Source organism: Anoplolepis gracilipes, chromosome 5 (assembly GCF_047496725.1).
Source record: "Anoplolepis gracilipes chromosome 5, ASM4749672v1, whole genome shotgun sequence".
NCBI lineage: Eukaryota > Metazoa > Arthropoda > Insecta > Hymenoptera > Formicidae > Anoplolepis > Anoplolepis gracilipes.
The window spans coordinates 8008583-8035474 of NC_132974.1; the positions used below are offsets into that span (position 1 = coordinate 8008583).

Genomic DNA, 26892 nt, shown 5'->3' on the forward strand with positions numbered 1-26892 from the left:
TTTTAAGTTTCAATGTTCGATGGAAGTTAGAGTTTCGATTTTAGTTAAACTTTCATGTTCTTCGAAGTAGTCTTAAGTCAGGCTAAGAGTGCCAGGAGATCTTGCGAATGTAATCGTAAAATCAGTATTGCGGTCAAAGTTAGCTCTCAATTTTAGTTTTACTTGGGTTAATTATGTGTAAATATATTATTAAATCCGTACTGAAGTAGATAATCTTAAATAGATTAGTTTTTTATGATTTTCTTCATTGCAGAATAAATCTTGTTATAACTTCAAAATTCAACTTTTTATTATAATAATTTATGTTGAATTTAATTATATAAAAATATTTTTGGGTTGGAAATTTCTATGATATACATATTTTAAACAATTTCAATCATACTTTTTAAATCGTGAATGAAACTGACCAAATATGCAGTGAAAACAACTATCAAAAGAATGAAATTTAAATTTGGCTTTCTCTGACAATGAGTGCGACCGACTGCAGAAATCACGGGCAATCCATATTCGAGAGTTAACGTGATTTCGGAGCAAGATATCCGCCGGACAGCGCCGTTCATCATGAGCGAATCGTAACCCCAGGAGTCTCGCACCGCGAAAATGTATGAAGTCCTCGAGATCTTTCCTGTACTTCGCAATTTATCATTCAAACCGCCATCTTGTCGGGACTGTTCTTGCTGTAAAAGAACTCTCATTCTCGTTGTTAGTGGATTTCTATATTGAAGTTTAAAAATGAAAAAGTTTTCTTTTAATCGACATGTCGAGATTACAGTGTTCTAACGTCCTAACGCGACACTTCCAAAATTATTATTATATTGCTGCGGGAGCTGCATCACCCTCTTACAACTTCTTCTATCTTTCAAAGATACCGATAGACATGAAGCGAGATCGGTGGTGCGGTTCAATGGAATCTTTACTTAATTATACTTCAGCAAATTAACTAATTGTCTTTTCCTCTTTTTGTCTGTACTTCCGCTGCGTCCCTTGGCTATCGTTTCTTTCCTTAAACGTATTTCTTCTCTTTTTAATTTAACAGCTCGGCTCAAGTGCGTTCGTCTAGCGCAGTTCCTCGGTCGATATTTCTGTCCGCTTTCATCGTAACTATAGCAACGATGGTTCACGAAGAACCATCTCGCTCTCCCCTATCTTCTAACTCGGTTGTCTCGTGCAAAGATTCGGCTTTAATTGTCTTAATCTTTGACTTTTCATAATCTTCGTTCACGCGGCGATTGTTTTCGACGACGATAACAATCCCTTTGTCGAATTCGATTAAGTATCTTCCTCTTTTCTCTTTTATCCACTCGCTAGATGGATACGCCGAACCATGTCGACGATGGGAGGTTTGGGTTGGCTATTTATATCTCTCACCCGTCAATCCGTTAATTCAGAGACGGATTGATGTGATTTTTCTCGACGTTAAGGTACTGTCGAGATATTTGTTATAGTTAGTGACAAAATCGGGCGTATCGCTACAGCAACGTTTCGACATTTCACATTCGTTAACATATTAGAATCTGTCCATGTTAATAAACAGAGGCAACGATCCATCAGTTTCTCATGCATTCAATACTAAATCTGATAGATTTCCATTTCATATTTATGTAGAATATAGATTGTATTTAATATGATAGATAAAATTCAGTTGTGTTTGATATTAAAAGTCGGAATAGAATATTGAAATAATATTAGGAGAATTGTCTTCGTCACATATTATATATAATATTATCTAAAAATAAGAATATAAATATATAATAAATGTGTCATTTAAATGTTAATATAAATATTATTTACTATAAATGTAATATAAATAAAAGAGAAAAAAGAAGAATCTCTTGATTGTGACACTTTTATCATATAGTGTGTGTGTGTGTGTGTGTGTGTGTATGTGTGTGTGGTACTAGTTTATCATTTTTTATTATATGCAAGATAATTCACTTATGCATGCCTAAATATAATCTTTTTGATCAAAAATTACGATTGCAATATGTTATAAACATGACTAACAATAATTTTCTTCAACACTGAATGCATATCTCATAATATTTTCAACATAAGCGCGTTTTATATAAATAAAAAATAAAATAAAAATCTTAATTTCTAAAGATTACACGATATACTTATATATGTCAAAATTATCCAAATGCCATAAATATAACATAACCGCAAACTGAGAATATAGCAAATTCCAAATTTAATTAGCTCAGTCTAGTGGGTTGAAGTCGTTCGCTAAAAGTTCTCGACACTTTTAATTTAAATCCAGTTCATATCTGAAGTAGAGAAGAGAGAAAGGCGGTGGTTGGCGGCACCTCGAATAACATCATACAAACCGTGTCCCATTAATTAAATTCCTCCCAAGAAGTTTTACAACGCGCTCGCGATAGATACCACGAGCCAACATCGATGGTTCATTAGATCCCAATCGACACGAGATCGAAAATAGTTTTGATCACAATTTTCTCTCTTTCGTGTCAGCTTTTATATAAAATAAAAAGCTGAAAAGGATTATAATTTCTTTTGATGTTGTAATTTAAGTAGCAAGCGCTTATTAAAATATTCATTGAGCTTGAAAAGCATCAATTATATCGGTATAAGTTATATATATATATATATATATATATATATATTTTTTCTTTTTTTCGATATGTACGTATTTATATCGTGCGCGAATATCTAGTTGAAAAAAGGCCATGTCCATAAATGCATAGTTACAGAGTAGTGTAGGAGAGTGTGTTTTAAAGTCAAGAGTGTCAAAGAGATTTTAGTCTCTTCTATTTCCAGTGGTTTGCAAGAAAGTACATATTGTGTAGCGTTAAAACGTTGTCCCGCGGCAGGTGTATAATATCAGGCATGAGATTGGAGAACGATATATGTAATATGCACAGTATTACACGAGAGCATGGTACGCTAGCTAAAGTCAAAAGTGTAAAAGCTTGCGCTTTTCAGCCGATTTCACCCTTTCGCTTTTATCTGCAACGAGGAGCTATGTACACGATTCACGACGTGTTTTAAATTGCAGCCGGCGGTGCATCTACGTGGTCAGGGCACGCGAGTGGACAAAGCTCCGGAGAATAAAGTCTTGAATTGAACCTAAATCCGATCTAGATCCGATTTAGATCAGAAACAGTCATTGTGCCATACCTATAATCTCTTCAAAAGCTAGACATCGTAATTGGAGCGTGTCTAAGGAATCAACTCCTGTCTTCCTTCCCCAGTTACTTCGTTGGAAAAAATTGGCAGAATTAAATGACTAGCAGGTAGAACTTCGAAAATGTTCGAATCGTTCGTTTTTATAGAATCACATTTTTAAAGATACAGGTATATTAAATTAAAATTAATAAAATTATTAAACTCAGCAAATATTGCGAGTAAATTGCACAAAATCAATTAAAGTAATACATTCGTATTTATAAAATTCGTAATTATGGCACCTGGATGTATGATATGATCGATTAATAGATAATAATATAAATCAAATATTAAAAATAGTTGATGTTAAATGAATATTAAAGATGAGTTTTCAATTTTTAGTCTTTAAGAAAATAAAAAAAATACTGTTTCATTATAACACATGACGTAACATTCTATCGCTGAAGAAAGTACGCACCCTGAATGTAGAAAGACCAGTAACCAATCACAAACGCGCGATAATTATATGTCACGTGAAAATGTAATTAGAACATTTCACGCTCTCTCGATCGTACATCGTGCAACCGACAATTGTGGGAAGCGAGAATTGTAACCAGCTATACTTCACCATCAAAGCTATTCAAGTTTAGTGCGGACATTAATTTCTAATTAGTACCTAATCGATATAGGGCATGGAAGACATATATATCATATTCTATGTATGGTCCCGGGCAACTACAGTCACCGCGAATGCATTATACATGCACGTTAGATGCTAAGTGCGTTTTCTTATAGCTCTACAAATATGTATTATTCGCGCATACCTCGCGTTTGATACTTTCAGAGGATTTCAAGTTGTCTACGTTACGCCACGTTAAGACGCACTTTAGCACGATAAGGGAAAGATATGAGCGTACTTTTGAAAACTGGCGTAAATACTAATTAGTTTCAGTCCGACGACATGGCTCAACGCTTTCACAGAGTCGAGCGTTTTCGCGTCGAGGACGGGAAAGCAGCAGAAAAGAAGCGCAAGAAAAATGTGAGACGTAAAATGCCAGACGTAAAATGCGCTCGTCCTTGTCCCTTTATATCGCGATGTATACGAGAGTGTATTACGAGTGCGTGTGTGTGTGTTTCAGTATCCTTATCTGTCAGTGAAAAAGTATACTTAAAACGTCGGATGTTGCTACGACAAATTCTAGCTTTCAGGATTTTTAAAAATGCCACTCGTTCTAGCATGATTCTCAGCATGCATTCCTGACATTACGGCTGGTTCGCCAAATATCTACAGGTTGTTTGCTGCAGCACGTACATTGTTCGGGATAAACACACCGATTTCGTTAGCGGTGGTTTGGCTCACCGCCAAAACGTTTACGCGACCGAATAACGTGAAAGTTGCAACACTTTTGGAATGTAAATTAGGAATGTAATTTGATTCGATTAACATGTTTATATAAATTCGTGATAGGAATCAATACAAAGCAACAAATTATGTTCTATGAAAGTAATATATACGTGATAAATACGTGTATATTTTTCTCTCAAAATGTTTTTCTCTTACAATTTGTTCCAGTACGGTAGTCCTATTTTCAACGCAATTTTAATTATTTGTAAGTTACAACCGGTTAAAAATAAATGGCTTTCTCTCTCTCTCTCTCTCTCTCTCTTTCTCTTCTTTATACGAATTAAGTTTCATATCTACGAAGAGATAATAAAATCTTCTTCCTGAGTTATTTTAAAGCAAATTCTACTTTAATAAGATTTTAATTTAATCGTTAATTATAGAAACTAAGGTTAAACTTCTCACTCAGATAAATTGAATTTAAATTTGTCAAGCAGTGTCCAATTATGAAAAAGTCCGTAAGTTGTGCAATAACTTGTACATTTCAAAAGTTAAAATTATTTTTTATTTTTCAATAATGTGATATTCAATTTCAATATTAAAACATTAAATTGTGGCGTAAAGAATATCAATTTTTTTTACCATTTATCTGACACAAGATGTATGTGATACGGGTATGTGCGCACGACATAATATACGATGAGTGGTTTACACGCTCTCTAATGGGACAGGGAGAGTCAACCGATCAAGCACTCTCAGGAAATGTCGACGGTAAGCAATTTCCCAACACCGTGCGCGCCGATATATCACTAGTACCAAGCTAATATTGTCAAGCTAATCAAACTTTGCAAGAACAAATAATTACTGTCTTTCCTATCTAACGTAAATTAACGCAAGTACGACCTGTCCTCTGTATAAACTTTATATATATATATATATATATATATACATATATCTTCCCCTCTTTTTTAGGTTTGTAAAACTATTTTACATACAAATTAAATTTACGATGATATAAAAATCACTAATAAAAATACTCTTTGTCGAATAAAATCTTATATAAATCTTTATTACAAAGAGAGAGATAATTCAAGTGATAAAAAATCTCTCCTTACATTCTTACACGTTTATTACCTTATAATTTAAGATTCTTTATATTAACAAAAAGAAAAAAAAACGGAAAAGCATAAAGGTCGTACGTTTATTAAACATGGAAATAATTTCAGAGAAATAAAATCGCTTCTCCAGTGCATATGCGAATAACTGGCGTGGAGCGAACGATGAAGAACGAAAGGCGCAGCAACTACTCTCGCCGTGCGAATATTGCGCACGGTACCGAGGGATCTAATAGACGTTACGCGCGATCCGATCTTAATTCGATAAAATTGATAGCCGGCCGCCGTCTCTCTCCACCCTGATTGCAAGCAAGCACGATGAGAAAAATAAGAGTACAAAAATGAAAAAGAAAAGAGCGAGAGACGCTCCGTACGGATCGCCCTTGTGCAAGGACAACGCGCGCGGCTTGTTCAGGTTAATTCCCCACGCTTTTTTCCCCCCTGCGCGATATTCCTGCGGCATGCCTGACATTCCTACCTATATCCACCTATTCCTATTAAGGATGTAAATGCGGTAATTTCGCGAGGTAATTACTGGGGGTCGGGATGAAAGTAATGCCTTTGAACGGAGAGGGCTACCAGCGTGGAGTGCCTGCTGCCCACTATGTTACCCTGAAATTACCCTATTGGACGAGACGCCTGAAAGCGCGTTTTCTGAATTAACGTTTCAGACCTCGGCCGAACAGCCTGATTATTAGAGTCGTCATGAGAGCGCCGAGAGATATTCCCCTTGCTTCTCCTTTGATAAGACGTCAAGAAGCCTGCAATTAAGCAACCACGTCTCTCGGCGTTTCATGAGTGACATGCACTTTGAAATTGATAAATCCTCAACGCATCGCCTCTTTTAACCGTACAGAAAGCAGTTTTGATGAAACTTATCACGCATTATTCCCGCAGTAAATACCGTTCAAAACGTACCATCTACATTTCATAAGCAGCGAAATCTCAACGCACGTAATTGAAACTCAAGTAGATTAGATAATGACGATACAGTCGAGATATGCATATGAGATGAACGCATATCTATGGTAAAAACGGAGACAAAGATAGCGATAAAAGAAAATCTGTGCTTTACAAACAACAATGGTTACATTATGTCATAATATAAAATAGATAATATGTTATATATATATATATATTGTCATGATCTTTTTCTTATAATATTGCCGAAATCATAAGAAACCTACAAGTGAATCAGTAGAAAACTATTATCATATTATTATGTTACTCAACACATATGTCGAATAGAACTTTATTATCAAATAACGTTGGAAAAGGTTGGCACTTTTTAAATTAAGAATTAAAGTAGGTACCCAATTATCGAGATATTAAAACAGGATGGAAACGCTAATAATTGTATTTAAAAATGATTTAAGATTGTTTATAAATAATAATTTTTTTACAAATATATATATATATATATATATATATATATATATATCTGGTTTTATATTATTGAATATCATCAACTATATCCTCGAGAGTAAAGTCTGCAAGCATCTCGGTGTCCACGAAGGACACTGTAACTTCCAGAAAGACGCTCGATCGAATTAACTGAAGTACAGCAATTAGAGTATCTTTCCTTTTCTCTCCAGTTATTCGATTTACAGAACATCAGACTCGTCGACGCTTGTTACTCATTAGTCAAGATTAAGGCAAGACAGGTACCGTGTAACGAGGAGCACAAACGCCTCGGAAAACGGAAAGTACGCGAGTGATTACATCTCTTACGAGAAAATTAAAGTCGAGCTAAAGGAAGTATGACAGTTCGCTAGTGCCAGACAACCAGGAAACCACCGGCAGGCACCGTCGGCGAATCGATAGAAGTGACGGCATACAAGGCAAACTCCACGACCGACGACGCCCCACCGCCGCAAAATTGAGTCCATTATCGTCCTGGCCAGGTACCCACCAATACCATCGATATTCGTTTAACGCGTCGTTTCCTTCCCAGAGAGTGACAAACAAGGGTCTGGTGAGAAATATAAAATTTAAGAAGCGGAAGTGAAAAAAAAAAAGTGTCTAAGGTATATCATTTTCCGAAAAAAACACATCGAGAAAAGAGAGGAAAAATCTTGAACATTCCATCGTACCTCTATCGCTTCGAAATCTTGATTTCTCCCAATGGGGCGATATATTTTTAATAAGCAATGATAATAATGCATTAAAACTTTTTGTAACTATGAATTAATAAGAACATATGAAGATACTATGAGAATTAATAAGAATAGAAATTTCTACTACTTTACCTAAACTATATAAATAGATTATGAACCTAAACCGTTATACTGTGGTACTTTTTTTCATTAATAATATAGACTATAACAATCTACTACACTATCGTGAAAAAATATTATATATATAAAAGTATAATATCATATATATAATCTAGTGCATATCGCACATATAACTCGTAAAAAATAACAAAAAAATTATTTGCATTTAAAATAAATTGAGTTGATAGTGTGTAATATATTTGTTGATTTAAAAAAATTACTCTTTTATTTGATTGAACATTCCAAACGAAAAGAAATGTTGCAAACGTAATGACAGAAACTTGCATTCAAGATATACATATAATTTTGATGAGACAATTTTGGATATAGACCACATATTTTCCATTACCTAAATTGCAGAATTATATTTCATAAAAAAAATATATTAGTCAATTTTTTCACAAAAACAAGTACGAATACCGCAGACCAGCAAAAATTGAACAAAGAAAAAAATCGCATTTTATTAAGATCGACAGATGTTGCTGCGTTCTCAAGACGAAGCACTTTGGAATAAACATCAGATGGTCAGCTCTCGCACCTCTCAACCTGAATAACCTACAGACTGGTTATAGCTCGAATCCCTCAGAGTCCTCGTGTTGTTTCTCGCGAAAGTTTACGCGCCATTGGCCACCAATCTTCGGAATGAAACTACCGCTGTTCAGTAGATTCTCAGTGAGGCCGTTTTACGAACAGCGCGTGAAAAAGTAAGTAAGAGCGGCAGGACGAAAAACACGGTCGAAAGAGAGAGAAAGAAAGAGAAAGATCCGGTCGATTGGACGGAATGCGCGACGACTCGCGCGAGACGGCAGTTGCAATTTCTCGAATAATCACATTTACAGTGTGTGTCAAGCTGGCGTCTCATTTCATGGAAACTCATTAATTGTTGAGAGTTCTGACTATATTTTTAATAGTTTAGAGTTGTTGACAGATTAAACAAACAGTTCCATTAAAAAAAAAAAAAAAACATTGCTCGGGACAAACTTGGCGAGACGCCAAGTTCACGCTGCGTCTCACTTTGTCTGCCGACTATTTTTTAAACATTTCTTATTAGATTTTAAGTGCTTAAAAATTTCATAATAGTTTTACAAAAAGTTCTATGTATAAAAATTTATTAGAATATTAATTAAATAAAATAAATTAAATAAATTAAAAATTGTTAAATTAAACACTGGTTATATTTTGATAGTTTTATCAATTTGAAATGAGATTTCGTAATCACGTTATTTTGTAATCACTTTTAATTTTCAAAAAAAGTCTATACATAAAAATTATTAAAATATTAAACAAATTAGATACCTCGAGACCTTAAACATATAAGTACCGAAGTGAAACGCTACTCATATTTCGATAGTTCTATCAATTTTAAGCGAGAATGATTTCGTGTTATTCTGCAACATGTAAATAGAATTCTACACGTAAAAATTATTATAATATTTATTAAACAAATTAGATCATCCGAGACGCTGGATATATAAGTACCAAGGTGAAACGTTGGTCATATTTCGATAGTTCTACTTTACATGAGATTCTGTGTTATTTACAATCACTTCATTTCTAGTGAGTTTTATGCGTAAAAATTATTAGAATATTTATTAAACAAATTAGATTGAACAAGGCATCAAACGTATAAGTACCAAGATGAGACGCTATCGTATTTCGATAGGTCTATCGACTTTAAATGAGATTTCGTGTTATTCTGTAACCAATTTTAATTTCTAGTGAAATTTCTATGCCTATCAATTATTAGAATATTGATTAAACAAATTAAATCGCCTGAGACGCCGGATGCATAACACAAAATCTTTTAATAACATGAAATCTCATTTAAAGTTGACAGTACTCTCGAAAATATGATCAGCATTTCACATCGGTACTTATACATTCGGCGTCTCGGGCGTTCGAATTTGTTTAATTAATATTCTAATAATTTTTACGCACAAAACTTTATGTAGAATTGTTGTAAAACTTTCAAGCACTTAAAATTTAACAGGAAATGATAAAAAAATTGCTGAAGGACAAAATAAAACGCAGTGTAAACTTAACCTCTCATTGTTAGTTTGTCCTGAGCCATTTCTGATTTAATAGTCAAAATTTTTTGTTTAATCTATTAAAATTTCTAGAATAATAATTTTATAATTTTTAATAAAAAATAAAGCCAGAACACTCAACAATTAATAAGTTTCTACAAAGTGAGATGCCAGCACACACACACATACGATTTACACTAGTATTTGATATGTAATAAAATCTGCTGTATGTGTATATCAGTTATTTATATGCTTATCATGTAAATAACAAATTGTAATAATTATAAAAAAATATATACAAAAAATACATTTAATTTTTATTGTATATTTTTGAAATAATTTTTATCGTATTATTAACAAATATTTTTAAATCATAAAATCTCATAAAATAATGATATTTATTATTACTTAAGCGTAACTCATCCGATTGATACCTAATCTAACTCGTCACATAGTGATTAAATGATATAATTAATTAATTAATTATAGACTCACCGATCGTAGTCCGGCTGTTTTTTTCTCGTCTTTAATCCATTCATCTTTCTATCTCAAAGTCCTTTGATTATCGATGATCGATGATCTATCACACATGCAACTAAATCAGTCAATTGTAATCAATTATCATCACTCATAAAAATCGCGATACTTAAAATTCGACAATTGTACGATACTTTTTTCGATACTACCACATTTATTTATGCAGATATTATGAAAAGATAGATGCCGAAAATTAAAACTTACGATACTTGTATCGACATTCACTTTACGCACGACGATGTACATACTTTCGCTCGAATATCGATTATCGATATATATTCACGACACTCGCATAATTATAATAATCACCCGACACTTTTATTCGACACTCCCGACGATATTTATATATGCTAATCTACTCAAGATATTTGTCATATTATTCACTATCACTCGCGACATTAAAACGTACGCATCTGGAAACTTTTATCCGATATTTATTTTCAGCATTCCCGTAATTCGCGTATGATGGCCACTCGACACGAACGTAAAAATGTGTGTTTATATTCGTGATATCGTGATCGTTCAATTGCCATTTGATATCTAGCAGAGACACAGTGTGCGAGAGATTTACACGAATATGACGAATATGATATATACAAGAAATATACAAGAAATCATACGTGATATTTTTATTCAATAATATTATATACGAATATTGCAATTGATTATTATATTATTTTATGAAGGAATATTGCAATTATTTTAATATTTTGATGCACATGTAAATACATCGTTAATAAATAATAAAACAAAGACATAATTTATCATCTTTATAATATGTGCATATACATAATTAATTTATTATAAATGAGTGGAGACACGAGCGTTTCACCTATGTACTTATATATTCAGCATCTCGGACAATCTTGTTTAAAATATTCTAATAATTTTTACACAAACAACTTTTTGTGGAACTCTTAAGCGCTTAAAATCTGATAAGAAATGTTAAAAAAATTGTCAGCGGATAAATTAAAACACAGAGTGAATTTGGCGTCTCAGTTTGTTTCCCTCGAGCTATTTATTTAATAGCCAAAACTATTTGTTTAATCTATCAAGAACTATTAAAAATAAAATCAGAACTCTCAACAATTAATGAGTTTGCACGAAGTCAATTTCACACACACATTTAACATATCCAACGATTTGCGAGCGATAAACCTTTACTTGTATGCTCGCACGCAAATATATTGTATTATACATTGTATTTCATCGCGGTAACCGCCGCGCAACACGATATTACTCTACAAAGTAAATGAGAACAGACCAAGCGGTAACTTACACAGTGACGTTGGGGAAGGACATATCAAGTATATAATGTAATTACGCAGCTGGTAAGAACATACTATCGGTTCAATCTCGCTCCATTGCAAACCAGCGAATCTTTGCCTAATCTTGTCACGTGATTTAATGTGAATACATGTAATTGCTTTAAGGAGAGAGAAATTATCTCGCATACTGAAACGACGCGATGACAAATCTTACGAGAGAGCGACATGAGCAGATATTCTTGCATGGTATTACTATAACGTTAAAGATAAGTTGTTTACAAATATATCTTGGCAAACTACGACGAGTATCGATAAAATATCAATAATTCGATTTCGACGAATCGTGGATGTAAAAAAATGTTTATACGATAAAACCTGACTGATTTGATCATATATATACACGATACAAATCAAAGTACCGTTCGAGTCTCATCTAGAACTGCGAGGACTGATCGCAGGATTAGCAGAAGCAGAAGCTTCCTCTGTCCGTCGATTCCCATCGGTATTGCCGACAATCATTGCTCCCAACGTTTAATCATGTTACATCAGTACGACACTCTGACAATCCTATCAAAGTAACGAGGTGCGCAGGTCGGGATATACGTATACGTACGACGTGGGACTTAAAGTTTCATCGCGATCGATCATTCCTGATTACTCCTCCATACACGACCGCGTGTATACCTCCAACTATCGACAGACCATGTACTTAAGTTCTTATATATGAAAACCCGACTTCGGGCATAGATCAAAGGAAATAATGTACATTAGTAGTGATCGGCATTTACTGTCATATGCTAAACTTCGACCGTCATATTTGACACGAATTTAATTAAACTGATCTATATTCTATCGTAAGATTAAAACTTGAAACTGATTATTTATGTCTATTTGTTATAATCTTGAAATATCGCATTCAATAATTAATTGATTATGTATAATTTTATAAAGCAAATTTAATAAATTGATTTTTTAGAAATTTTGTCTTAAATTGTTAAAAAATTAGCGGATATTATTAGAAATTAATCTATGAATTTTACCAGTCATACAAGTTTAATTTTGGGTCTTATCGGATTATTAATCTGAACGATTTTTCATTTGAATCAATCGTGTAAAAAAATACACTGCGATGAAAAACTAGAAAAATATTATTTCAAATTATTTACATAAAAATATGCCATCAAAAATATTTTAAAATTACAAATATTACAATCAATTTAATAATGCACTATTATCACAAAAGACAATTATATCTAATATTATCGAGAATATTATTGAGATATTTAATATTTGTTATTAGGAATAATTAGTACCTTCTTTCACTACAATTTTTCAATATATATTTTCAGAATAAAAAGTTTTGCGAAAAAAGTCGTTTTTTTCCTTTAGTATAAATGTAGCAATGATGAAGGAAGCGTAAATGAGCGCGCGCAGCGGCCGAGTGAACGAGCGAACTTTAAGACAGCGTAAGGTCAAAAAGCCAGGAAATATTGAGTCTTTCGAAACGTACAACATAGGCATAAGTAGGAATAATGATCTGTGGCAAGATTTACAGTGTGATTCGGTTCTGACTGACTTTTTGCAAATTGTCATTAGCTTTACGATCGCGCTAACGCCGCGGATTTACATGAACCGTACCGTAATAGATCGCGAGGGAGAAGAAGGTGACGATAAATTTCATATTCTACTGCTGGTAGATTCACGGGCTGTCTCACCAACGGAACAGACTTGTAATTTAATGCATGTTTTGCAAGACGTCTCTTTATGCACTTCCTGGGACACGTCCGTACAGCCAATCATGTTTTCACGAAGACGAGGGACGAACGCGTCTCATTATCGTAGTTGTTAGGCCATTTGTTCTATCTTAATGTAACTTCTTTTTGTTTGTGTTTAACGCAATACAGTATGAAAGCTTGATTGAGTACGGTCATAGGTACATGATTATCGTATATAACTCTTGACTACTTAAAAGAGCACATTATTGCCAATAAAGCATCAAAAATATACTAAGATATTCCAAGTCCATTCTCAACTTTTGAGAGTTAGTAAAATTTATGGAGATATGTAAAAAATTACAATAAATTTTTTATATACGCTCAAATGGCAAATGAACTTTTAAAAAACAATTAATTAAAATTTCTTGTTAATTTATAATATTAATTTATGGCAATCGTGTTTTATATTAATTTTTATAATAAATCTATAATATTGTATATATAATATGTATATTCTAAAATATAATAATTTGTAATAATTTAAATAATGTCGTCAAGCATTTTTACTTGTCAATAATTACAAAAAAAAAAAAAAAACAATTTTAGAATTAATAATATAGTGTAAGAAAAAAAACGGAATGCATTCGCAGCAGTCTTTCTATATTATTTTATTTACGGCTTTCGACGCGCGTAATTTCAACGCTTCGTTCGTAATCTGCGGATTTAAAAAATTTGCAAACTCAGCACTGTCGGATGAATTTTCGATATTTCGTTCGAGTATTGTTGCGCGGAACGTTTCATCTCTTCGTGAGAGGGATGGAGCCGCTAATTCCGTAATACATCTGGCTTTACAGTGAATATCCATAGAACCGTGGTACAATTACGAACGAGCAGCATATTTGAATGGCAATCGAAAGTTGGAAATTTAAATCCTTAAAAACAGTTATCAATATTAACCTAGATATGATGGAAAAATGGATCGAGTGATGTTTCGTATGAAAAAAATTGAGCGAATGTTTAAAAAATATTTAGTTCTTTTCATCAATTGATTTCTACATTCTTGATGTTATTCTTATTTGTATTCTAACGCAAATATTAAGAATATATTCAATAAATAATAAATATGTTAATACTATATTTGCAGCTTGCAAAGATTGCAAGTGAGTATTACGTTTCATTTTGTATTCAAATGTATTTTTTCGCGTTATGTGTACGTGAAATATCAAAACGAATTTGTAAAAGGTTTTGCAAAAATTCTGGTAGAAATGCAATAAGAATTAATTTCATCAACAATCCGCGTAATCTATGTATATAATTTTTAAATTTATTTCATATTTTTTTATTTCTATTATTTTTATTTTTATTGTGAAGCAAATTTATGTATACAACTATTATATATTTTACAATTAATATCACACATATATGACAAATTTTAGTGAAATTAGTGAAACATAATTTACGTAATATAACTTTATATCACGATGTTATATAATATTATCATAATGTAGAAAAATCTAAATTTAAAATCTTCAAATACACTACAAAGATATTCTTTCGACTATCTTTTAGCGGCCCTTTTAAGCTCTCATGCTGCTTCGAAAGTGCGTGGGAGAAGCACAGGACCACGCACTAAGATAATTGATGCAAAAACTTACCTTTAGGCGAAGATCACTGACAGTCCAGACGCGGCTCGCATAGTCGTTGGATGCTCCAAGAATAAGGGTGCCCGTCGAATCAAAGTCCACCGACATTACACCGGCGTTGCTGCCGACGAGGATGCCTTTGCTCTCCGATGTATCTGCAACACAATATTCACGTTTTCATATTATTACCTAACGATGTTTGTATTTTAATTCTTCGCGTTTACGTGCCTTTATCAATTACTTTGTTCCTCATTGCAGTTATTACACTCTCTCCCTCTCTCTCTTTTTCCCTCGTGCCTATATAACGTACGTTATATTCTTTGAATATGACTAATTAAATTTATGCCCTGACGGCTTAATTGGTAACGAGCAAGTGCGTTGCGATCCAAAGCACCTCAAAACAGGCAATAGAGAAAGAGATAGAGAAATATAGATAGAAATGAGGAACAGAAAAAGAAAAAGCGCGTGAAACAAAGCCGAGAAATGGATAATGCTTGGAAATCCAGAATAGCAGATTTCGAGTTAAGTGGATATATAACTATACAATAAGAACGGATATTTCATCCAATTTGTAACGAGAGGCGCGGGGGATTAGATTCAAGAGCGTTATAACGTGTGCGATCGCTTCGCTGCAAAACGATTTTGCCGGTAGGCTGGCTTTTACTAGACGAGGCAAGGTCGAATCGTACGTCGCACCGGTCGCGCAAAGTAACCTGTTGATTTGTCATAGTACCTTATTAAGTAAATCGCGACGAACTTTGAGTGAAAAAAATATCTACCGCGAATGCAGAAGCGAAATGACAATGAAACACGCAAGCCTCATAATAAACATTAATTATTTCTCTTATAAATTTTGTATATTTTATTTATATTATGCATCTATTTACCGAATTTGCATGGAATTTTGTTCTTTATTACAAATTAAAAAAGAAGAGTCTCTCTCTCTCTCTCTCTCTCTCTCTCTCTCAATACGAGAATTATATCTTTATTATAAATTAATTAATATATATTATAATATATATGAATTAATACAACTATTATAAAATATCTCTATTATAAATATTAATCTTCTAAGAAAATATTACTTTATCATTACATACGCGTCAAAATTAAAAACAATTATTAATTCCAAATGTATTTCCTGAATCAAAAATTAATTATCGATAAAATCATGTTGTACAATAAATGCAACGTAATGCAGGACAAATTCATTTATGTTGACAAATACACCTAAGTTATTCCGCAGACTTATGTTAATGAACATTTTTATTAGCACTAGCGCGTCCTAAGATTCTTATATCATTCTGACTCACTAGACGATATCAATTTTACGCACGTATAAACTATAATTAGATCATAAAACTATAAGTACGCCATTAACCTGATATATGGGCGCAGGAGGGATCGCATTTCACGAGTTCGAAAGATTCGCTCTTCGTTCATAGTAACGTCCTGCTCGAATCGATAAAACTTTTTATTTCTTAATGATTAGATGAAAAATACTAATTAGAGAACGATAATTACCATGGGTCGGAGTAAAGAAAACTGCAAATATCTTTCGTGGTGAAGACCGCACTAGTTAAACGCGCCAACGATAACTCAAATACGTAAACGCACCTAGATTCGCGCAGGAGGAGAGAGAGAAAAGGGGGCAAAATTTGAATAACATCAGGAGATAAATTTCTGACGGATGAGCCTCTCTTACCGTTTTGCATGCAATACTCACGACTACTATGCGGCTGAGGTGTCGTTTACCCGCGTGAATAGTCCGATTAAACGCATTCTTTCCCTCGCACGCGCTTTCGGCGCCGTGAATGTAATTTACATCCTTCTACCGCGGCGGCAATCGGCCATGTCGGTCGTAATTTGTGGCAACGATGCATGTTCAACTTTGCGCTACAAGTGCTTCGAAGCGTTTGATTGACCAATCAGGATAAAAGGAGCAAGGATCTCTTTGTCTTGAATGGTCAATCAAATACTATCTTGTGGAACACTCCCAACGATTATAATTAAATTGAACTTTCTGAAGAAGCGCGTATCATTATATGTATATATCACAAATTTTATATCATAAAAATATAAAAATAATGTAATACTAATAAAACTTTTTATTCTTTATTTAATCTTAAATACGATTTAAATTCAAACTTTGATATTTGCGCAATATTAATATTGAAAATCAAAAAATTGCGATAAATGATAATTTTATTTTAATACCATATTCCATAATTATATCTATGAAAATTATATTTATTACATTACTTCTACTAAATTATTAATAAAGAGTATTTTAAGAGATGTACAAATAAAGGTCTCTAAAGAATGATAATTTTTAATATTATTAAATATAATTTTATTATTATATTATTAAATATATATTTAATAATATTATTATAATGTTAATGAAATATATGTTCTTTTCTCTCTTTTTATTAATTACCTTTAGTAATGTTCCATAGTTTCACTTTCCTGTCAGCACCACCAGTAGCCAGAATTCTATCAGTAGGTGACCATTTAACAGCATAAACTTCTCCCTCATGGGCACTCTGTAAAGTTTATAAACATTTAATATGAGTGTTAAAAATGTTATATTCAAGTTATTACATAAATGTTATACACTTGTTGTACATTTTTAATGTATGACAATAATATTGTGATAGAAATTAAAAATCTATATTCCAAAGAGAAGTATTTATTTGTTTTATAAATTATATTATTTTATATAAGTATATATATATATATATATATATATATATATATACTTATATATAATGTATATAGATGATTTCTCATTATCATGCTGTATTATGAGTTATGAATAGTTGTTTAACTCATTGTCAAACACAGATAAAAATACTTACATAAATATAAAATGCAAATATTGTAATATAATAATTAATTAAGCCTTAATATTTTGAAAACAAACCGTGCTATGATATAATATATATATATATAGAGTCGTATTTATATTTATACATTCATGTTCAAAGAACATATGTGATGAAAATGCTGTTGCATGTAACCAATTTAGAGTGAAATATAGGTAAAAAATCTGTAACATTATTAATTGAAAGTGAAAGCGCAAAAGAGAAAATTATGAAGCTTTATATAGTTAATTGAGAATAAGATCACAGAAAACATAATGACCTGAGGAACTTTACGGATTATGTTAATAAAAAAAAAGGATTTTATAACATTTAAAATCATAGTTTATCTTAGTTTAATCTCGATAAATTATAATATTATGCAACTTATTCTAACATATACACATTAAATTCTACAAACATTATATTTAGTTGGAACATATTCAAAATTTGATAAAAACTTAATTAATATTATTCTAATGTTACAGATTATTTGTATAATGATGATTATGTGTGTGTGTGTGTGTCAGAGTTGTGTGCACACAAATTACTATATATAAAGAAATATAATTTATAATAAAAAAATAAAATAGTCGCGTTCTTCTCTCTAATATATACAATTAACAGTTTATTATTAGATATAAAACAAGTTAATTAAGTAATAAGTTAATATATATATATATATATATATATATATATATATATAAATAAAATTTTAATTTAATGATTAATTTAATTTAATGATTCTCAACAATAATTACATAAATTTCCACAAAAAACTCATCACCATTTGCTTAAGCATAAGTTCATCTGTTTCTTACAAATAAAGAGCATATACAATTGTTATTCAACTTGATTTTTCAAGATAAAAGTATTATCGTTGTTTAGAATGTGCTATACAAATGTAATAATATATTCACTAAATATAATTCAAATTCTACAATTGGTGTTATATAATCTATTCAGAAGAAAATTTTGTAATTCTATAAACATATAATATTTGAATTTATATTTTTTTGCAAATATCTATAAAAATATCTAAAAAAATTAATATTTAATATAATATAGTTAACGACATTATTGTTATGTTTAATAAGCACAAGCATAATATAAGTACAAAGCCATTCAGATAACAAAATTATAAGCACAGTACGCAACATACACCATTCTTTGACATAATTGACTGTAAAAAAAGAAACAAATAATCCAATATTTATGCAAAAGAAAATACAAGAATATCAAAATAAATTGAGAAAGAAATATATATGTAATTGTCTAAATAAAATATTAATTAAAGTTAGTTATAAAAATTAAATTTTACCTTTATAAATGTAAACATTTATATTATTATAATGTAAATTAATGTAATTATAATGTAATACCTCAATATACACATAAGTGCATATGTACAGACATACATACATACACATACATACATATGTAAGATATTTTAAATTCAACGTACAAATGTTACGGATACTTTTGTTGGCACTGCTGTTGGAAGACCAGCGACTTCTTTTAAACTTAAACGATCGGGACTAACAGGTCGTGTGTCTCGTGCTGCATCTTCTAATTCTTTTTGCATTTTTGCTTGCCTCTTTCTGCAATAATAGCAAATATTGTTTTGAAATGACAAATATATGCATTTAGTAAATACATTAAGTAAATTAAAGTTCAACAAAGTTGCAAAGCTTAAGTCGCAACTTAAAGCATTTATAACGTCAATATATTTTGCAATTTTCATTATATGTTTGTTCGTAAGAAGCTACACTATATATAAAAACAAAACCACATTACTTAAATGAATAATTCTTATAATGCATTTTCTTTTTATTAATTTTATATTAGATAATTTAAAAATATATATTTTGTTTTTTTTTTTTATAATATATACTTACATATTTTTCTCTCAAAATTGTTGTACATGTAATTTTCAGTTTTATTTCTCATTATCAGTAAATATTGTTATAACTGCATTATAAAGTAGATAAAAAAACGAAAATATTTATTTACCTTTTCAAGTTTGTTTTGCATTGGTTATAAATTACAATATAGTAATATTCACATTATATATTATTTTTTATCTTTTATATACATATAAAAGCTTAAAACTAAAAATTCACATTGTTTAGTAATTGTGTATCATTTTTATATTGAATGATCAATCAATATAAATATATAAAATGCATAGTATAAACGTCACCCACATAAAATAGATAAATTATGAGATACCAAGTGCAGTATGTAGTTTTTTTTTGTTAAATTACCAGCCCAAAGCTATTTAACATCAAGCGAAATGTCTTTCATTTTATGAAACTTACCCGAACTTTGACAAGGTATGCATCAAAAAGGCTGTTGGACTCGTAAAACTGAAACGAAAATGTCAAGCAGTGTGTCTAGTGTATAGAGCCCTAAAGTGACTGAATATTGTACTTTCTGTGAAAAACTCAAATTTAATAAATAGTGTGTGTCTATAGTTATCTGTTTATAAATATTAATTATATGTATATACATATACATGTACATATATATACATACATACATGATTTAAGAACAAACTTGAAAAGATTGATCATATATATCGAAATAAGATTACGTTTGAAACCGAAATAAGTATAATATTTTAAAACCGAATGATATTTTAAAGTGTTTTTTAATGAAATAATGTACAATAAAACCCATTTCAAGAAAAGAGAAGGCATTCCATAGACAAGTGGTGCTGAAGAAAGATTTCAGAGAGACAAAAAGATTATATTTAAATACTATCTTTACACAAAACTACACTAACCAGAAACATACAGATATACATATGAATTCTAAATCAACTGCAGAAAAAAATTGGTCAAGCCTTAAAAGCTCTAACTAAGCAAAAATACATTTATTTTATTAGAAAGTCTAAGATTTATAAATTAGTTATATTTAGCATGCAAGACTATGCATATATTTTATCAGATTACACATGAAAGTACCAAAACACTTGCTCAATCGAAATATTCTCATGATAAAGATGATTATTGCTTAGCTATTAGTTTTATATATAAGCACAATCACTATAGAAAAACTATAAAAATCATGCATCATATTATATTTTAATAGTACACAAGTCAAAATTTATTATGATATTTTCTACAATCTGTATTAATAACAAAAAAAAAGGAAGCAATATACATAATTTTAGCAGTAATTCTTTATCTTCTAACATCTAAATTACACAATACTTATTAATATTCATATATGTGTACTCACCTTAAAAAGTTATCATTCTCCTCATTCATTTTTTCTGCATCTCTGGCTTTATATTTTATTAAGCGTTCAATCAGTTGTCGATTTTCTTCCTACAAATTAATAAAGTTTAGATAAATGTTAGCAAACAAAATAAATAAACACCTACAAATAACTAATCAAACTTGTTTTAATTAGTATAAAAAAAATATACAGTATACAATTTTATTAAATGTTTATGACATAATAAAAAAAAAATTATGTATCATATACCTGTGTTTTTCTAAGCTTTTCCTCTAAAGATGCAAAAGCAAGTTGCAAGGCCTGATGTTCATCTTTGAGCATCTGATTAATACTTTCTATTTCTTTTTCTCTACCAAGGCATTTAGTTATTTCTAAACGTAAGTTGACATTAGCTTCCAAACTTTCTGCAAGACTGAAAAGAGGCAAATTATAAAATAGATTTATAAGAAATATACATGTATAGATAATTAATTTACCTGATTTCCTTTGCTTGAAGTTCTTTTGTTATTTCTTGCAATTTGTTATTGAGATCTACTATTTGTTGCGTATGTTCTCCTTTTCTCTTATGTAACATCGCCAATTCTTCTGCTTGTTTTAAAAGTCTTGCTTCAAGATCTGGATTTCCACCTGTACCGATACTGCCATTGGCTGCCTCACGACGAAGAGTTTCATTTGCAATTGTTAACTGCATATTTGTATTTCGCAATGTGTTTGCACTTTCAAATAACCTATTATCTGTAAAACAGAAGTATCGTAAAGTTAATTTACAAAATTAAATTGAAAAAAAAGATCTTGTGTAAGCTATATATAACAGAAATTTTTGTATTCGAGATTAGAAAGGTACAAAATAAATAAATAAAAAAATATAGGATCTGTTAATGGACATTAACCTATAGATTAAATCCAATCAAGCAAGACATATGGTAACAACAAAATACTGTACAGCAACTATTGTTATATCCGAAATAAGACATAGTGATACCTGCATTAAATCAACATGAAATTACAGGTATAAAACTTACGTAGGCTAATGAGATCCGCAAAACAATTGGTTTGCGATCTGTTTCTTTCGCGTAGTTGCGAAATTAAATCTTTCCGCCAGCTGATGTCCTCCCGAGCGACGAGCGATACGCCTGCTTCGTTCGAGGTCATTTTTTTCCGACTGATTCGTATGGTGCTTAAAAATAAGTAATTACTATGGATTTAACCTTAATCGGAACCGTTTCGACAAGAAGGCTATAAACAACGATACAACAATCGTCACTTCATGATAAAGCCCTTTTTCACAGCAATGAATAACTTTGCCCGATAAAGGATTACATTCGAGCATCAATCAATACATGACATTTGAATATCTCATAAAAATCACATGACATTGCTGCATTAGCGCAAATATTTTTAATTATGAAAATAGCTATTCTAACCTAAACGTGTATAGGTGTACCAAACACTACGGCTGTGCTACTTTGAAATCTTTGAAATTGTCGTGCTATCGATACTACGTCACCAGTAACAATCGACATTGCGATATATCGATATCACTGATAGATTAGTCGAAAGATCTGTTCTCATCTGTTCTTTCTAGTTGCACTCGGTACCCGCTACTTTTCCATTACTCGACAGCTTCTCAGCATTTATCTAATGTCAATAATAAAATGTTAATGTATTAAATACAGCTAAAGTAAAGACGTAAATTTTTTTCTTAAATTTCTGTACGATTTAACATGTGTCATATAAAATGTTCGGTGTAAATGAGCAATAAAGTTGACTGCAGTTGATGAAGAAGATTCCGTCTAATGTATATTCAAAATTATGATTTATTATTTGTATCAGAGATTTATATATTGACAAACAGAAAAGAGCTGCATTTATTATCAAGAGGTATGTATTATACGGTTTGTTAAGGATTAAAATAATGTAATAATAATATAAGTTAATAAGAAGTAGTATTATATATCTGTGTTTAGGTTATGTTAGATTTTAAAGGAATAAAAATAGAAGAAATTTAAAAATAAAATTATATACACGATCATAAAGAATGATTATAATATAATATTAATATAATCAGCATATTTGGATGGTAGAAGTCAGAATAATTTCTGGTATAAATAACTTTATATGAAAATATATATAACAATTACATGTTTGCATTTATAAGAAATATATGAAACTTGGTAAAATTTGGTCACTTGGTAAAAAGTCAAAACAATGAAAACAATTCAATCAAGATAATAAAATCAAGATAATGAAAAATCAAAACAAAAATAGCAAGAAATGTTACTGTAATAAACATGATATTTTGTATAAGTCACTAAGGAGGTAATTTGGTATTAATTTTATAGATCTATATTATGCTTATTAAAACTTTTTAACATTATAATTACATAATGCTATATATTTTTTTACATAATACAGTGTATATAATAGTTACAACACATACATAGGCATATACAACATACAAGCTGAATATATCATATATATATGTTATACAATAAAAATTTTTTAATACTGTATATCTAATATTTATATATTAATTTTAGAAAAACGTTTAAATTAAATAATAAAGTATGGGAAATAATATATAATATAAAGACTAGAAAATACCAACTACGTAATAGGAACCTATTTATGAAAAGTACTTTTGATGAATACATTATTTATTCAGTACTTAATACTGATGTTAATATGTCTCAAGGAGTAGCAGCAAGTACGGTAAGAACAAGTTATTAAGATATATTTCACTCTTCTTTAAACAATGAATATAATTTTCAATTATTTAGATGATGTATTATTTATCTCAAATGTTTCTATAAACTTAATGATTTAAAATATAATTTAACTTTAAAGTTTAATATATTTATTTGTAGATAGCACTTAGCATACTTGCACTCTATAATCAATTAATAGCAGATCGAGCGAAAAATCTTTACATTAAACAATGGGAAAAATCTGGGTGAGATTAAATGAATGTTAAATTTTTATTCTATTCTTTTGTAATCTACTCATTTTTTTACATTTAATGCCAATGTGTTTTTAACATAGCCTAACAAAAGAAATTTAAATGTTTCTTTCTTAACATATATCATAATAATACATATATTCTTTAATAATATTTATAGAGAAAATATAATTGTTTTACGAGGATACAATCATAAACATTTAAGATATTTGGAAAGAGAAGCGGAATTTGCGGCTCTCGGTAAACATGTTCTCTATCACCGATGGTACCAGAACCGTTTAATATTAGCACTATCGGTATTTGGGCGAAAGAGAGAACTTGAAGATCTCTTCGACGGACTTTATCAATTATGATAATAGTAAGTAAACATTTCTTTAACAATTTCTAAATCAACTTAAAATTATTTTTTTTAATTTATGAATTTTAATAACAATGCGTTAATTACATACGAAAGACGATATCTTTATACAATTAAGTCAAAATAGAACGTGATATCAATGCGTTTTTGTACACAGTAGTTATATAACAGCATATTTATTTTATTCATCCTACTCTTCTACATTGGCAGCTGATGCTTGATACTGTTCATAGATAGGTATAATTTATGTTTACAGAAATATTCTATTATTTATAGTGGAATTTATAATATCATTTATTTTATATTAAATGAAGGAATTCTCCGTTTCGAGTATAAAGAAAGCGATTTATCGTATAAGAAGAATATGAAAGAAATACTCATTCTGTCTCGCTTGGTATTGCAAAGAATTTACCGATTGTGTTTTTTAGAGAAGACGATACCTCAATCGCGCAGAGGGTTTGAAGAGTATCCTCCCTAGATTAAGGGCGCGTTACGCACACTCGGCGAGCGGGCAATGAAGGAAGTAAAGGACACGTTTAAGCGCAAAAGGTTGCGTGTAAAGAGAGGCAAGAGGCGAGAGGCAGGCGCCACGCCCGCCCCTCCATGCACAGGGCGGCCGCAGAGGGGGCGTCAGAGGAGAACGGCTGGCGCAGCCGCCCGCCGCGTTTTATGCAACCAGTCTTGCTTCGGAGCGAGCGAATCTACTGCTCCGGCCTTTGACAGACGGGGTAGCGTGTGCAGTGCCATCGGTATTGTCCGTCGTCGTCCGTCGGCCGTCTCTTAGCCGTATCGTGCGTACGATTGGTAACGTGCGTGCTCGCGGCTCTCTGGCGAAAATATACCGGTCCTATAATCCGGTTTCTCGCCGCGTATTTAAGACAGGTCGCGACGGGGCCTACACCTCCACGAGAGCCTGACATAATATCATACATCGTATCTGTTTTTCTGTGCGCGCTGATTTTGCCGGCGTGACGAGCGAGCCGAACGAGCCAAACTAACCGAACGAGCGGATTTAGCGTGCCTTGAACGGCGACGAGGCGGTGTCGGCTGTACCCAATATCGTATCGCTTCGCACAGAGTTGCGCCGCACGTACGATTCACGATCGCACCCTATAGTGGTACGGTGTGGGCTCGTGGTCCGCCAACGAAGTGTCAGTGCAACGACGGTCGGTTGGTGTGCTGACACACAGGTGCATTATCCACGACTGTCGACTGTGTGTGCGTGCGTGCATATGTGCGTGACGTGTGCGTAAAGGCAAGAGACCCACGGTGAGCGCGTGAGATAAAGAGAGAGGGACGAGGCAACAGCGATGCGGCCGTGAATCCTTGATACGTGGCTGCGCTCACGCCGCGCGTATTCCGCGCGACACAATACGAATACAACGATAACGATAACGACGACGACAACGACGACGGCGACGACGGCGACGACGGCGACGACGACGACGACGGCGACGACGACGACGACGACGACGACGACGACGACGACGACGACATCGGCCGGGAGATTACGGCTGGAGCGACAGAGAGAGGCGCGTATTCGCACGCGCTGCCAATTGTCACGCATTCGCGTAACTGCGACGCGTCTTTTGACAGGTTCCTAGCTCGGTCGACTTTTTCGACCTCTTCCTCGTCGTCACTATGGCGGACGACGAGGTTCTCTTCGACGATGTTTACGAGCTCTGCGAGATTATCGGCAAGTGAGTACGAGAATCCCAGAGAGAAAGAGTGAGTGAGAAAAAGAGAGCGTGAGAGTCTACGATAGATAGAGAGGGATGTAAGGATGTACTGCGTGAGAGAGAAAGCGTGATGCGATTGGATGAACGGCGGTGGGCGGAGGTACTTGAGTGTGTTGATCGTATGCGTCAGTGTGTGCATGCGTTACCCGCGCGTCTGCGCGTATGTGGATTCGTTGAATAGAGGGATAATGCCTATGTACATACATGCATAGAGAACTCATACATAGTCGGTGTGATACAGAACGAGTGAGTAACGATGCATAGAGTAGGGGAAAAAGATGCTAGTCGAGTGAGGAAAACGAGTCGGACGTCGCATGTGCAAGTTCCTGTCTGCTTCCAGTTTCCACCTTCGTCGAATTCTATCTAGTAACTCGACTCGCCACCCATGCTTGCTTAGCAAATAAAATTGTATCGTTTCGCCTTTTGTTTTTACACTATATAGTACAGTTAAATATGTATGACCCTATTTGGTTTATAATTTTTTATAAATCAATCTCGGTATATTTGAAATATTAATATGTTAATGTTTTGTTACATAATAATTCAAAAGCGATATGTCTTTATTGTGATATTAAATCTCTCAGACTTGAATTTAACATGTTTATTATAAAATTATTAAATTTTAAAATATAAGTTTTGATTACAAATTTAAGTTAAATAATAATATACAAAATTGA

The 26892-nt window shown here is 32.1% G+C and overlaps 2 protein-coding genes across 27 annotated transcripts in view; one reads left to right on the plus strand and one right to left on the minus strand.

Moving 5' to 3' along the window:
* The window catches only part of LOC140666131 (autophagy-related protein 16-1-like), a 277683-nt gene extending 254990 nt beyond the window's left edge, over positions 1-22693 (minus strand). For 12 of the 17 annotated variants that reach the window (XR_012046715.1, XR_012046714.1, XM_072892992.1 and 9 more), the window contains exons 1-8: positions 22182-22639; positions 21636-21894; positions 21409-21571; positions 21160-21248; positions 20235-20282; positions 19379-19514; positions 17490-17595; positions 15062-15204 (exon numbers count right to left, since the gene is read on the minus strand). Coding sequence is in view for 14 of the 17 variants with exons in the window: in XM_072892992.1 (XP_072749093.1) it covers positions 15062-15204; positions 17490-17595; positions 19379-19514; positions 20235-20282; positions 21160-21248; positions 21409-21571; positions 21636-21894; positions 22182-22311 (1074 nt within the window). In the remaining 3 variants the exon portion in view is untranslated. The other 5 variants (XR_012046716.1, XM_072892984.1, XM_072892995.1 and 2 more) reach the window with 5 other exon arrangements.
* A 2217-nt stretch (positions 22694-24910) lies between these two features.
* The window catches only part of Cask (peripheral plasma membrane protein CASK), a 182200-nt gene continuing 180218 nt past the window's right edge, over positions 24911-26892 (plus strand). For all 10 annotated transcript variants that reach the window (XM_072892962.1, XM_072892967.1, XM_072892965.1 and 7 more), the window contains exon 1: positions 24911-26176. In XM_072892962.1, coding sequence (XP_072749063.1) covers positions 26118-26176 — 59 coding nt within the window. In that variant the 5' untranslated portion in view covers positions 24911-26117. The remainder of the gene's footprint in view (positions 26177-26892) is intronic.